Raw genomic sequence first — 13,247 nt, 5'->3', positions numbered from 1 at the left:
CCTAGTACCTTACTATCCCAGAAAACCAAAGGAGACGTCAAAACAAGGAAAATGGCGGCCAAACTGTGCAGTTACAGGGACTTGTATCTTTCGTGTTCTTCCTTCCTAAAATTTGGGTATTTAAAACTGGCGTATTGAGCTTTTGAGCTCTGTGAAAATACGAAGAGTCTGAGTCTCCTGGCTCAAGGAAGATTTGTGGGCCAACATATTCGACTGTTTACAAACGATTTAGTTGAGAACGCGTCCGCAGAATGCATATCGAACTACGCAGTTGCGAATCTTCACAAGGTTGTTCCCACGACAAAAGAATTGTAACACCTAGTCGAAGCAGATTTTAAGAGTTCATATGGGAAAATGGAGTCAGAATTATGGGTTTACTCTTATACCTTGGGAAAAGGTAGGCTTGAATTTAAGTATTTCTTTTTCGTAGCGATGAACGCTTTAACCGATGCAGGCTGCATTTCCAACTACGCAGTTAAAGAATATCCCATTCTTAGACAGCTATTTTGAAAAAACAATCTTTTCTTATACATTTTCTTATACATTTTGTTTGTAACACGAGAACCGCCTCCGCCATATTGTCCCAAATTTCTGGCAATGATGACGATGACGCTTCACTAGAAATAACCAAAAACTTAAAAAAACCAATGTGATTACATTGAAAATTGTTGTAAGTTACTTTCTCTGTTATGAAAACAGGAAAAACATTTTTCCTTTTTTCATCAGCTATTTATCAGGAAACAGACTCGAATATTTACCAACAGGAATTTTCAAAGATCTGAGCCGGCTTTTGATAATGTAAGTAGGCAATGAATCATATGGTGATTAATTTCATCGAAGTGGTATCTCAGCATCCTCTAACAATAGTAATTTTTGGTTTTAAATCCAGGCATCAGTGCTGAGTGAAAAATGGTATCATTGCTGTTGCGCTGATTGATTTTTTTGTCTTTACTTCTGTCAGGGAAATCTTTGATAATAAATTGACTAAAGTTTCCGTTGAAAACTTCAAAGAAATAAAACAGTTGAAAATTCTGTGAGTGTTAATAAAATGACAATCAATATATAAAAGGTGCTTCAAGACTGTAGACTTCCATCCTATTTAATGAATTCTTCCCCATCTAATTTCCAGATATATGCATTCCAACCAGATGAGGGAGATTCCTTATGGATTTTTCAAAGGGTTAAATGATGTACTGCGAGTGTAAGTTTTTTATATTGTTTTATTTTAAAACTTAAAGTTTTTAACAAGGCTAGTTGACAAGTTGTATGCAGTTTTATTTATCTATTTAGTTGAAATAATTACACTTACAGGAGTTTCGACACAAATCTGTTGCGTTGCAATATGCACAAGGACGACGCTGACCCTGCTTTCATATACAACGACGCCCTTTTTTTGGCGCATTCTTAAGACTTGGGTCCTGTGGACAAGTTTTATGCGATTTTAATCATTTTTTTTTTTTTTTTTTTTTTTTTAAATAATTTTATTGGCATTCTACTGAGTTACAAAAGTAATAAACGAGAAGTTACACGTACAAAAAAAATTGCCAAAAGGGAGTAACGAACGGGACGTGAGTACCCATGCAAGGAAACTCCCTACAGAATAAAAAATAAATAAATATTACAAAGTTTTAAGTCAGTGCGAATGAGTTCTATGGCAGGAACAGTCTATAAACACTGACCAGGTACACGGTTGGTCAATATCGAAAACATTTGCTAATAATTTAAAATAGTGATTAGTGACAAAGTTCTTAAAGGATGAAAGAGTACCTAAGGAAGACGGAGGAGCTACTTTACACATAATATTCCACAGTTTTGTAATTCTATTAAAATATGAGGCCTTAAATAAAGATGTTTTACAGGACTGAGTTTTCAGCAGTAATTCCGGATTAAAACAGTTTCTTGTGCGGTTGTGGGGAACAAAATTAACAAAGTTGTTAACGTCAATAGGCGATATTCCGTACAGACAGTTATAAAAATCATCCATATAGAGTAAAAATTTCTTAGAAGACTGGTTACTTCCTATTTTACAATTGCAGGAGTTTCGACACAAATCTGATGTGCTGTCATGTGCAAAAGGAGGACGTTGACTGTGCTTTCATTTACAACGACGACTTTGCTAACTGCGAGAGCATGTTTAAGAATTCTGCCCCAAGGATAAGTATCTGGGTGATTGGAATGTTTTCTCTGGCTGGTGCAGTGTTTGTCATAACCTGGCGAGTGATTTTCAAAGAGAAGAATGTGGTACAGTCCATCATGTTGCTACATTTGGCGGTGTCCGATGGTGTGATGGGCACCTACCTGGTCACTGTCGGCACCAAAGATCTGCTGTGGAGAGGAGAATATTACTTGCATGACTTTCAGTGGAGGTCTGGCTTGTCTTGTCAAATTATTGGAGCGATCTCCTTGTTGTCAAGTGAGGTGTCAGTAATGATGATGACACTGATTTCTGCTGATCGCCTCAAAAATATTGTGTTCCCTTACCAGGGTGCTTCTCTGAAACCAAAGGCAACACATATCCTGTGTATCTCCATGTGGGCAATTGGTTTCCTTATTGCCTTTTTTCCTATGTTTGGTATCGGGTATTTTGAAGACCCATTCAGGTACCATAGTTACTATGGTAGAAGTGTGGTTTGTTTGCCCTTGCAGCTTACCTCTGATAAGCCAGCAGGCTGGGAATATTCTGTCGCTATCTTTGTCGCTTTGAATTTTGCTTTTTTCTTGTTCATCATGGTTGCTTATGTCACGATACTCCTCAAGTCTTACTTGTCGAGCCGGCGATTAGCCCGCCAGGGTACTGCAAGAGAGATCCAGGCCAGAAGAGTAAACTTTAGGAGGGAAACGGCTCTTGCAAGGCGGGTGTTTTTCATCATTCTTAGTGATTGTGTCTGCTGGATGCCGGTGATAGTGTTTGGCATGAGGACCATCATCGAGAAGTCTTTCAAAGCGCCAGGTGACCTCGCCGTCTGGATTGCTGTATTTGCCCTTCCGATCAACTCTGCCTTGAATCCCATCCTGTACACCTTGTCAACAGAACAGGTATGATAGACGCCTATAAATCAACTACAATCAACAAAAGAGACTCCGTCGACTAGAGCTACAAAAAGTAGGTAGCCTAATTATAGGAATGGTAATGAGTTGAAGCCGACAAGGAGAACTATGATAAGAATGCCCACAGCTGCTTTGATGACCCGAAAATGACCCTGACACTTTTTAAAATCATTGAAAAGCGGAGAGTCACTTGTTTCATTTTATTATGCGAGACCAGTTCAAAGCAAGGAACAAATTTAGATTTTTTTTTGTTTATTGCCTACTCAGGTCCGAGGCATTCTGGGGAACAAATTGGAAAAATTCTGGAACTACTTGAAGAACGGTTTCTTTTGCTGTTGTCGAAATCAGGAAGGTGCGATGTTATGATCATATATTTGAAGAAATAAAACTACAGCTAACACTTAGTAATAAGGTATAAACCAAGCAATTGGGTTAACTATTAAAAGATTTCTGCAAGTATAGTTTTTGATTGATTGACTGATTTTTTTTCAAATGCATTCATTCATTCAATCATTTATTCATTCATTTATGTATTCATGCATTTGGGAATTCACTTAATCATGCTTTTCCTTGTTGGTCTCTGCGTTCGTTCGTTACTACTTTCGTTCGCTCTATCAGATCCTTCTTTCCGGGTTCGTTCACTAGCCTTTTCTCGTTGTTTTCCTGAAAAGGTGAAGGACAGGGAGAACAAGTGAACCAGCAGGGAATGGATGAAAATGATCAACACGGCGGCCAGGGAGGTAAAAACCTTTCTTGTGTCAGCTAACAATTCTTGGAAACTTTAAGCGAGGGTACAGCAGAATTCTGTGACTAAAACATATTCGATTAATTTTTCAAGCAGAAGTTGAGGGTGCGGAAGCAATCGAACTGGCACATATGGGTGCGCATCTCCCACAACAGGGTAGGCTGACGTTTTCTAACCAAAGCCATCTTAACTGGAAGAACAGTGTCGTATTGAAGTTTCCTTTGCGCTGATGATGTTTATTGTGTTCTCTACCTGGGAAGGTTGGATAATTTTAATTCCCCTAGACGTAGGTCTTTATTTTCATTACAATCGTCCAACATTTTTTCGTTCATTTTGTTACTTTTAATTTTTAGATCCCGTCATGTAACACAAAATTTGATCGATTTGAGAGCTTTTTAGACGGTTAGGTGTGTGATCCTAAGCTCACGGTCGTTATCATCTTCTGGAAAGGGGAAGAAAGTGATCTAGCGTGTTTAGGAGAAGTTTTTGATTTTGAAATAACCACAAATACTCAGATACAGTGTTTTCAAAACGTCATGAAGAATAACGAACAATATTGTTAATTAGTCGACAACTATTTTAATTTATTACACGACTCGGGCAGTCAGAGGGCCAATAACTAAAATCAACCAATCAAAATGCTCTATTGCCGGTCAACATTCTCTCAGTATTGGACCGGGTACTGTCCCGAATGGTCTCGAATGATACCGCACTTGTGTCCCTTTGAACTTCAGTCGTATAATAAAGCTCTTATTAACCAAGCTTGCTCGGGACCATACTGGAAGAATATCTGCCCTTTTTTTTTTTTTTGTACGGACCGAGCTGCGCTCGGTCCGTACTGTCAAGACCTCGGGCCGATATTCTCCCAGTACGGCCCTCGCGCTTGGTTAATAAGATATATGTAAAGGTATAATTTACCTATTGGTTTCAAGGAGAACTCGACGAAGCCGAAAGAATTGAACCAGCACCTATCGGATCAGCTCAACCAAATGAAGGTAGGTCGTCTCACCTTATAATATGGTTTTATCAACTGGGTTGATAATGTTAATTGTCCACCGTAATGAGTTTGTAAAAGTCTAGTTGAAATAATCACAAATACTCAGATTCAGTGTTTTCAAAACGTTGTGAAGAGTAGCGTACAATATTGTCAATTAGTCGACAACTATTGTAATGCATGGTATAATTTACCTAATGGTTTCAAGGAGGACTCGACGAGGCCGAAAGAATCGAACCAGGTGCTATTGGATCAGCTCAGCCAAATCAAGGTAATTCGTCTCACCTTCTAATATGGTTTTTTCAACTGGGTCGAAAATATAAATTGGCCACCGTGAAGAGTTTGAAAAGTTTAGAGACTCTCTGCGGTGGGCAATTTACATTTATTTATCAACTGAGGTGGTGAAATCAAATCATCTTTTAATACCCTCACCGACGCAACACCACAGTTTCTTCAGAAATTTACCTTACTTTATTTGTTCGCTTACTAATACAGAACGTAAACATGAAATCTTCAGCGCTAATGAGTAAAGTTTGGGGTGGAGAAAGTTGAAATTCAACTTGTAAAATCAAAACCTCAATGCTCTTACAGGAGAGCCTTTGTTGCTCGTAGGTTGAATTGATATCTTGAAAAAAAGCAAGCGGATTAATTTTTCGATTCAAGTAACCTCAGAAAAAGGAAACTACTTCAGTAAATCACGATGGTCCACGTTAACTGACTTCCCTTTCGGCTCAGAGATGAGAATAACTTTTGATTAGTGAAATCGACATATCCTGCCAACGCCATGATTGTTTCTCTCACTTTCCTCTTGGAACCGTTTATGATGGAGCACGTGATATGTATGTGACTTTGAACCCCGTGTTAAGTCTTCGCGGGGTTACCATTTTTTGCGGAACAAGCCAATGCAAACAAGAGGTCTATATCCCTTCTCGAGTGTGTCGAGAAACAAGATATGCAAGAGACATACACGCATGAGTACACACAAGTCGACTTTTTGCGGTTGAAAAGTCGTGAAGACCCCTTTTAGAAGGAGCACAACTTAAATACCCATAGTATATTTGCTTATTTTTTTCGTTTTCTTTTTATCAACGCAGAGCAAGGGGAGCAAGAGCTTGATTCTGTGTCCCTTACTCGAGGTAGGTTAACCTTACAAAGGGCTTACAAAGACCTTTATCACAAATTTAAAATTTCTATGACCAGGAGTGGATATAGTCTATTATCAAACTTCGTATCAAATATCAGAGTCATATGGAGAGTGGAGTTCTCAGAATAGTTATGTCTTTCTGTGAGAGGATATTGAAAAACAATTTTTTTATAAGCATAACATGATAGGGCAGAATACTGATTAATATTCAGTAAAAGAAATCAATGTTTATCTTCAAGTTAATCCTGTTGCACGCTTTCGTTTAGGAGAATGATGTTAGAATGTTGTTTACTGAGCAGCAAGCAGTAAGGCATCAAGTACAACATCTCTTGAATTTTTTATTTTACCTACCGTGTCCATTTAATTGTAGGTAAACGGAGCAAAAGTTTAAGGTTTTCAACCGAAAAGAGGTGAGTGAGCAGAGAGATACGCCCAGTTTTATCTTACGCTGATGACGCTCAGTTACTATTACATAGTTGATAGACATAGTGACTGAGAACCTGACTCCTTAAAGGTTGACCTTTTTTTTTTAAAGAGTGACTGTCATTGTAACTGACTGACTAATTGACCGACTGACAGACAAATCGCTGACCAGTCGCCTAAATGACCATTGACTTTTCAACTTGGAATTACTGACTGAGTACTTGTCTGACCAACCGACGGACTGATTGACTGTCTGACCGATCAAACGACAGAATAGGGCTGTTGTCGGAGAAAGACCCCAAAAAACTTCTTTCTTTTTAACAGAAGATGGGGACAATCAAGATCTTCAAAGCGTCGAAAGTCGTACTCGGCTTCCAAAGTTATCCATGAAGAGCAAGGTTTCGAAAACGAGACGGCACTGTAGGTGGTGTAATTCGAGGAAATTGTTGCAAAAGAAATTTTGAACAATTTTCTAAGCAGAATTGGTCATTGGGATCAGTGATGAGATACAGCTGTGGCACCATTTTAACTAAGCGTATTCTTTGTAGAAGATTCTTGTACCTAAGAAGAAACTATTTGCGTTCATTTTGTGCCTCAGTTTAGGAGTTTAAAAAGAATCATTAAGTCAGTTCTATTAAACCCCTCAGTGTGCGTTGGTTATTTTAAGTCAAGTCAAATCTCGCTCAGTCCTTCGCTATCTTAAAAACCTTCCCAAAAAAATTTTTTTTTCTTTGCTTCAGTGGTTTAATCAGTTATAGTTACGCACTATCACTTATCTACGTTAAACAGATAATTGATCAGATCATTTCTTGAGGATTTTATTCCTCCATGATGCAAATTGCGCATGTCTTGGGACATCCGCCATTTCTATTGACATCATCTTTGGGAGATTTTCGGGCACTCTTTCAGGCACCCTTTCAGGCACCCTCTCAGGCACCCTTTCAGGCACCCTTTCAGGCACCCTTTCAGGCACCCTCTCAGGCACCCTTTTAGGTATTTCATATTCACGATTGAAATTTTCGTCATTGCCTCTTAACATTATCAGTGCTTCATTGTGATTTACATCATCATAGTTTCTACAAAGAAAAGAGGGGCGCGGTTGAAACTAATGGCATTATTTGGCTCGAAACGACAGGATGGCACATCGAGGACTACAAGGGTGGTTTTTTTTTTTGCCATTTTTGATCACGTGTTTGCTCGTTCGCCCTGATGTACATAATTATATTAAGAACAAGAACAGGTATTTAAATATATTTGCTGCAGAGTTCAGAAAATGCACGCTTTCTGGCCTATGAATTATCTAACATTTGATCCTCGTTTAGACAAAAAATTAAACAGTGCGCTGGGATGAAATGTGAAAAATTTTAATTAATAAAGTGTTAACATATTGATGAAATGGCTCCTGGTTAAAGGATCATGTTAATATATAGCACCATTGAGTAAAACTTACGGAAGGTGACTATTAATTAAGAGGTAACGTCGTTAGTAATCAAATAATTATTATATTAATGTTGTAATTATATTCATGTTGTATTAAAATTCTGAGATATTTAGAGATAAAGCAAGTATCTCACTTCAACTCTTGCAACCAAAACAGCATGAAAATTTTGGAGCTTACATATTCATGAAAATGTATGAAACTGCCTCTAGAATAAAAGAGAATAAGAGAAATGCCAGGATATTCTTTTCTGTATCGTTTTCCATGTGCTCACCTTTTATTGACATAATTAAGCGATATGACACACTTCTCCCTACTCCATAACGTAATAAATGAGGATCACGAGGAAAGTTCATAATTATTTGTTACGGCTCATAAGAGTTACTGGTTCTAATTCCATCAAGTGGTGGCGCGCCTGAGGTGTTATTTGTAAACTCACGGTAAACACAGTAAATACCAACAACCCGGCGTCAAACAAATTGCTACTCAAAAGCTCAAAACTTTTCTAACGACTCAAAAAAAAAACAAAAAAGCTTGCACACATCAAAAAAAAAGTCTGCGTGATTTGCTGGCGACATTATGTGATCTCAAAGCAAGTGGGCACTAGTAGACATTTACAGAGTATGCTAGCATAATTTTTGGCATAATTCGAGCAAACTGACATAATTTCTGCCAAGTAGCAATGCTAGCATAATTTACTCATTTTGATAATTATCAGATCATTTTTGATGCCATTATTTGATAATAGTTTGTCTCTAGTCCCAAGCACTTGGTGACCTTAATCGATATTTAAAGTTTTTAGTTAAACTAGTAGCATTTGTAGGTCACTGTGAAGCACTGAGCCCGGGTCTAACCTGAACCACATGTTTATTTGAAATTCATTGTGGATTTGTTGCGTTTCTTTCCTGTAGACGAACGGCTTCTAGTTAAATAATATATATTTTGGACTTATTTGCATTTTTTCAAAGAGCATAATTTAAAAAAACGGTGACATAATTTGGAAAAAAGAGCATAACGTTAGCATAATTTGGCCAAAAAAAAGCATTGCTACTAGCATAATATGCCACTTTTACTAGCATAATCTATAAATGCTTAGGCGCTAGAGACGCGCGCACAAGTTCGGCAACGTCTTCTTAACAGTTGTCATCCTTACTGACTTGAAATAAATGGACAGCGCTTTCTTAAGAATATTCATCTTAAGATAATGTTTTGGAACAGCTGTACACAGACGGCTTTCTGTATGTGAATTCAACGCTGTTTAAAGGCAGTTCGATCTGAGTTCAAATGAGGGAGCAGCGAAAATATACTCCAGGTATTTACCTCTTTTTGATTTTCCAAATGTCGATAGGGTGAAATGTTAGTAAAATAGGTCACAGACTTAATTGAGTGGGGGGTGGAGATATTAAACCTGTCGGAAAAATTTACTGCACTTTTTGCTTCCTCGATATTTAACTCAAAGGCAATAATGAATTACTTCAGCCATTCTTCATTTACGGGGTTACAAAACATCTATAGATTTAGCGGCTTAACATTAAGCACTAACTAATTTTTCCCATGCCACTGTCTTTCCAATAACAATGATAATGATAAATTTACTTATTAATGTATTATCATAAACAGTGGTGTGTTAGTTATTCAGACTTTCTCGGCTGGAATAAGATAAGAATGATAACAACATCTTTACGTTTTGTGTTCAGTCAATTGTTGAAGACACGTGCTTTGTGGTGCGGACAACTTAATCGGAAGAACAAGAAATAAAGAATCTTAGGAGTAATTACCTGAAATATTACTGCGGAAATGTAATTGCAAAGGTAAGCCTGGAAAGGTAAGTGTAACTGGAATGCTTTAAAATTCCTTAGTTACTGTCATGAGGCGAACTGAATATGGTAATATCAATTGTTTTCGCCGGAGTTCTCGGGAATTGTTCTCGAAAATGCATCCAGCGCGCAAAGACAAAGTACAGTAGAATTTCGAGCAGACAAAAACCTGCAAATTCAGCAAACAATCTCTTGATCTTTCAGTTGACAGCATGAAACTCGTTAAGGTTTAGGTCAGAACGCATCTTAGGACTGTATATTCATAGTCATCTCACCTGGAACGAACACATTGACACACTGTGCGCCAAAAACTACTTCAAAGAATTGCAGTTTTAGCAAGAGCTCGGAAATATGTACCAAACAAATATCGATTGCTTCTCTACAGTGCAAGTATCAAACCGCTCTTCACTTATCGCTACACTGTTTGGAGCGACTGTAGCCAAACCAACTTAGACGAACTGTTTAAACTTCAAAAACGCTGCGTTCGATTAATTTTGGATAGTCCTCGGGATGCACGATCTTAAGATAATTTTTAAAAGCTTACGTGGCTAATATCTGGCCTATCTAACAAACTGGAGCTCACTAATCAGTATGCCATAAGAACTCTTTTAAACATGGCTAAGTCAAACTCATATACTACCTTACTTGACCATGTGGGTCTGAAGACCCTAGAGCATCGCAGATATACTCATGCTCTCTGCCTCTTTTATAAATGCTTATATAACATGGGGCCGAACAATATTAGGGAGATGTTTTTATTTCGTAATAATAAACATGACCTCAGAGGCTTCTGCAGGCTTGATCTGCCTACTTATTCTAGCAGATTCATGCATAGGTCATATCAATACGTCACTACAAGATTATGGAATAATCTACCTGACTATGCAAGAAGAGCTCCTTCTCTTAATATTTTTAAATCAATGCTGGACGAGGTCAACTTGACTACCAGTGTGGAGTGTGAATGCAACTTTTGTACATAGCTTATTTTATCCCTAGCTTGTTCCCTCTTAGTTTTATTGATTCCTATTTATTTCCTATATATACATCATGATTTCCATATGTTTTTATAGTTCCTTTTTATTACTATTATTATCATCATTGTCTAGCTTGTTATATATATTATTTTAACCTGGCATGTTCACGTTAAAACGAGTTATACTCAATTGTGAAATGTGGATAAATAAATTACTTACTACTACTTACTTACCGGCTAATCAACTATTCAAGCTCAATAAATTCGGCCTCTCAAAGAAAGTTATTGATGGAAAAGCACCGGAAAACTTAATTGCAACCTTGGACTCACTCCGGTTTGAATAGAAATACTCTAGCAGAACAAAAACATTATACCGCTAAACCAAACCCAGTACTGAAGCAATGAGGAGAACATTCTTTTATTCCACTATTAAAGAACTAAATGCTCTTAAGGAGGCTCGAAAGAGTTTTCAACAATTAACAGCAAGCGCCAATCAGTAAAAGATATCAGGACTGTCAAACTTATCATCAGGATAATAACTCGACATATGCATAACACTATGTTAGGGCAATCTTTTAAGGGGGTTCGTCAAGCATTATCTGTTGCCATGGCAACAGTACAGTAGTGCTAAAAGACCCTCTAAAACTCAGTTTTTGAAAGATATCTCAAAAACCAAGTCGGTGACCTAATTTTTTTTTTAAAATTTCTTAAACGTCATCACATTCTCTACCTGTGTACGTGATATAAAAAAAAAAACTACCTAGTAGAACTTGAATTATTTAGGAAAATGCTGTTTTAAAATTTAAAAAAATTTCCACTAGATAAATTTTTTTCAAATTTTCTTTAGAAATGCGTAATGATGAAAATAATTTGTATACAAAAAATCAGGGTAGGTCACCGAACTAATTTTCGAGATATTAGTTTATCAACTTAGCATGGTTTATTTCCGGTTTTTGCAATTCTAGCTTACACTTTTATATCCGGTCACGCGTTTGTAACTATACCGCTGACTCACAGGCTCATTTTCGCGAGGACGAGTTCGTGTCCGCGCGATTAATCGATGGATGCCCTCAGAGCGGAAAAAATCGTTCATCCTGAAGATGGATTCACATTGTTTTGTAATTTTACACCTTCCTGAAAAATAAGTCATCATTTGAGACTCAGACTGCTTACTGTTACGACAGTTGGAAATGAACTCCTGAGAGAATTCTCCAGCGGAGTTCGATATATGATGACAAGTTGATTTTGCAGATGGCGCCAATGCCAGTACTCCATTGAGGCCGGTAATGTTGAGTTTCTCGTACACAGATTGTCGTGTAACATGAGACAAACAAGCATCTGCCAGCTTCTGGACCATGTTTGTCGAAAGATGAAGCTTTCTATCGAACGTCTGGATGGTATCTTGTCGTTGTTCCGAGAAGATGGCTTGATCGAAGGCCTCATTCAGCGATGCACATGCATTTACCATGATTGACCGATATAATTATTGTTCAAGTGCAATTTGAAGTGGAGGAGTCAAAATAATTTTTAGTGAAAAGAATTTGCTTTAACGTCTTCCAGATTGTCATGAGCGACAAACTCAGTGGAAATTGGGGTTTCGTAAACGTCAGTAGTTTGTTGGTCGTCGCAGATTTCGCGAATTTCTTGAATTTGCGAGGTACTAGAGGTATGAACAAGACTTGGCTTCATTTTTCTTTTTTTTCTCTTTGCCACTGCTATAACCGTGAACTTTCATCATTCCATTTTAAATGGAAAACAAAACAAATTTTGCAATCCTTTCTTAACAAATGCGAGTTTGCCTTTTCGTAGTTGTAATTTACAGTTTATCGAGGGAAATATCAACAATCTTTCTCACAAGTTTAAGATGAATATTTTATTTTACTTTTACCGTCTGTTGTTGAATTAGAATTAATTTAAAGTCTCATCTACATTTTTACGATCCTTTGTTTACTGAAAATTATGTTTATTTTTAAAGCAACATTTCCACTTCTCCATTTCTGTTCATAAAACTGTCAATGTTTACAATCCTGGATCCAACAATGATTTCATTTTCCTTTTCATCTTCCAGTGAGTTGTTTAGGAAAGTTCTCGGTCATTTCATTTTATTATGAGTCAAATACAATGCGAAACAAATCGTAGCATTCAGAGGTATCCACTTAAATTTCTCGGGGAACAAAGTAAGACCTACCGAATGCACTCGACACGACTTTATTGATGGGGTGTCGACTTCACCATCCTCCTTTAGCTTGTTAAATGAAAATTTTTTGACCACTTTCGGCAAGAACCCTGCCATCCGAACATTTTCCTACCTGCTTTCAAGAAGTAAACTTTCCATTTTTGTTTCTCAAATAACCACTTCCGCTGGAAACAATAGAGCTAGAGGTACCCGGCAATTTTGAAACGCTCATGGCGGCCATGTTTGTTTACAACTCGGCCGCGGATCTGATCGCGCGCGCCATCGCTTATTTCTCTCGCGAGTACTAAGCTTGCGTGTATCTTCGAATCCATTCTCCCCGCGGTCAAAAAAACCCTTTCGAGCCTCCTTAACTTAGAACCAACCACCTCCTTTAGCTTAATGAAGACAACAACACTGACTAATAAGGCCGCCTCAAACTATACGGTGGACAATTAAAAAGTTACTGTGATTTTTTTTTTTAAAAGAACT

At 37.6% G+C, this 13,247-nt stretch overlaps 2 protein-coding genes across 2 annotated transcripts; both read left to right on the top strand.

Annotated features, from left to right (window-relative positions):
- Positions 1-368: 368 nt before the first annotated feature.
- On the top strand, positions 369-3,414 carry LOC148743404 (G protein-coupled receptor GRL101-like). The gene is made up of 5 exons (XM_088751145.1): positions 369-397; positions 727-798; positions 1,130-1,201; positions 2,037-3,036; positions 3,316-3,414. The coding sequence occupies exons 1-5, from the start codon at positions 369-371 to the stop codon at positions 3,412-3,414; spliced, it is 1,272 nt and encodes a 423-aa protein (XP_088607271.1).
- Positions 3,415-3,722: 308 nt separating this feature from the next.
- LOC148743403 (uncharacterized) lies at positions 3,723-8,142 on the top strand. The gene is made up of 7 exons (XM_088726286.1): positions 3,723-3,788; positions 3,890-3,949; positions 4,726-4,788; positions 4,996-5,058; positions 5,882-5,923; positions 6,302-6,341; positions 6,679-8,142. Exons 1-7 carry the CDS (start codon positions 3,755-3,757, stop codon positions 6,776-6,778), a joined length of 402 nt encoding a protein of 133 aa, XP_088582412.1. The 5' UTR covers positions 3,723-3,754; the 3' UTR covers positions 6,779-8,142.
- Positions 8,143-13,247: the final 5,105 nt, after the last annotated feature.

The sequence above is a fragment of the Stylophora pistillata genome, chromosome 1 (assembly GCF_964205215.1).
Source record: "Stylophora pistillata chromosome 1, jaStyPist1.2, whole genome shotgun sequence".
Classification (NCBI taxonomy): Eukaryota; Metazoa; Cnidaria; class Anthozoa; order Scleractinia; family Pocilloporidae; genus Stylophora; species Stylophora pistillata.
This window is presented reverse-complemented; position numbering and strand designations above follow the sequence as displayed.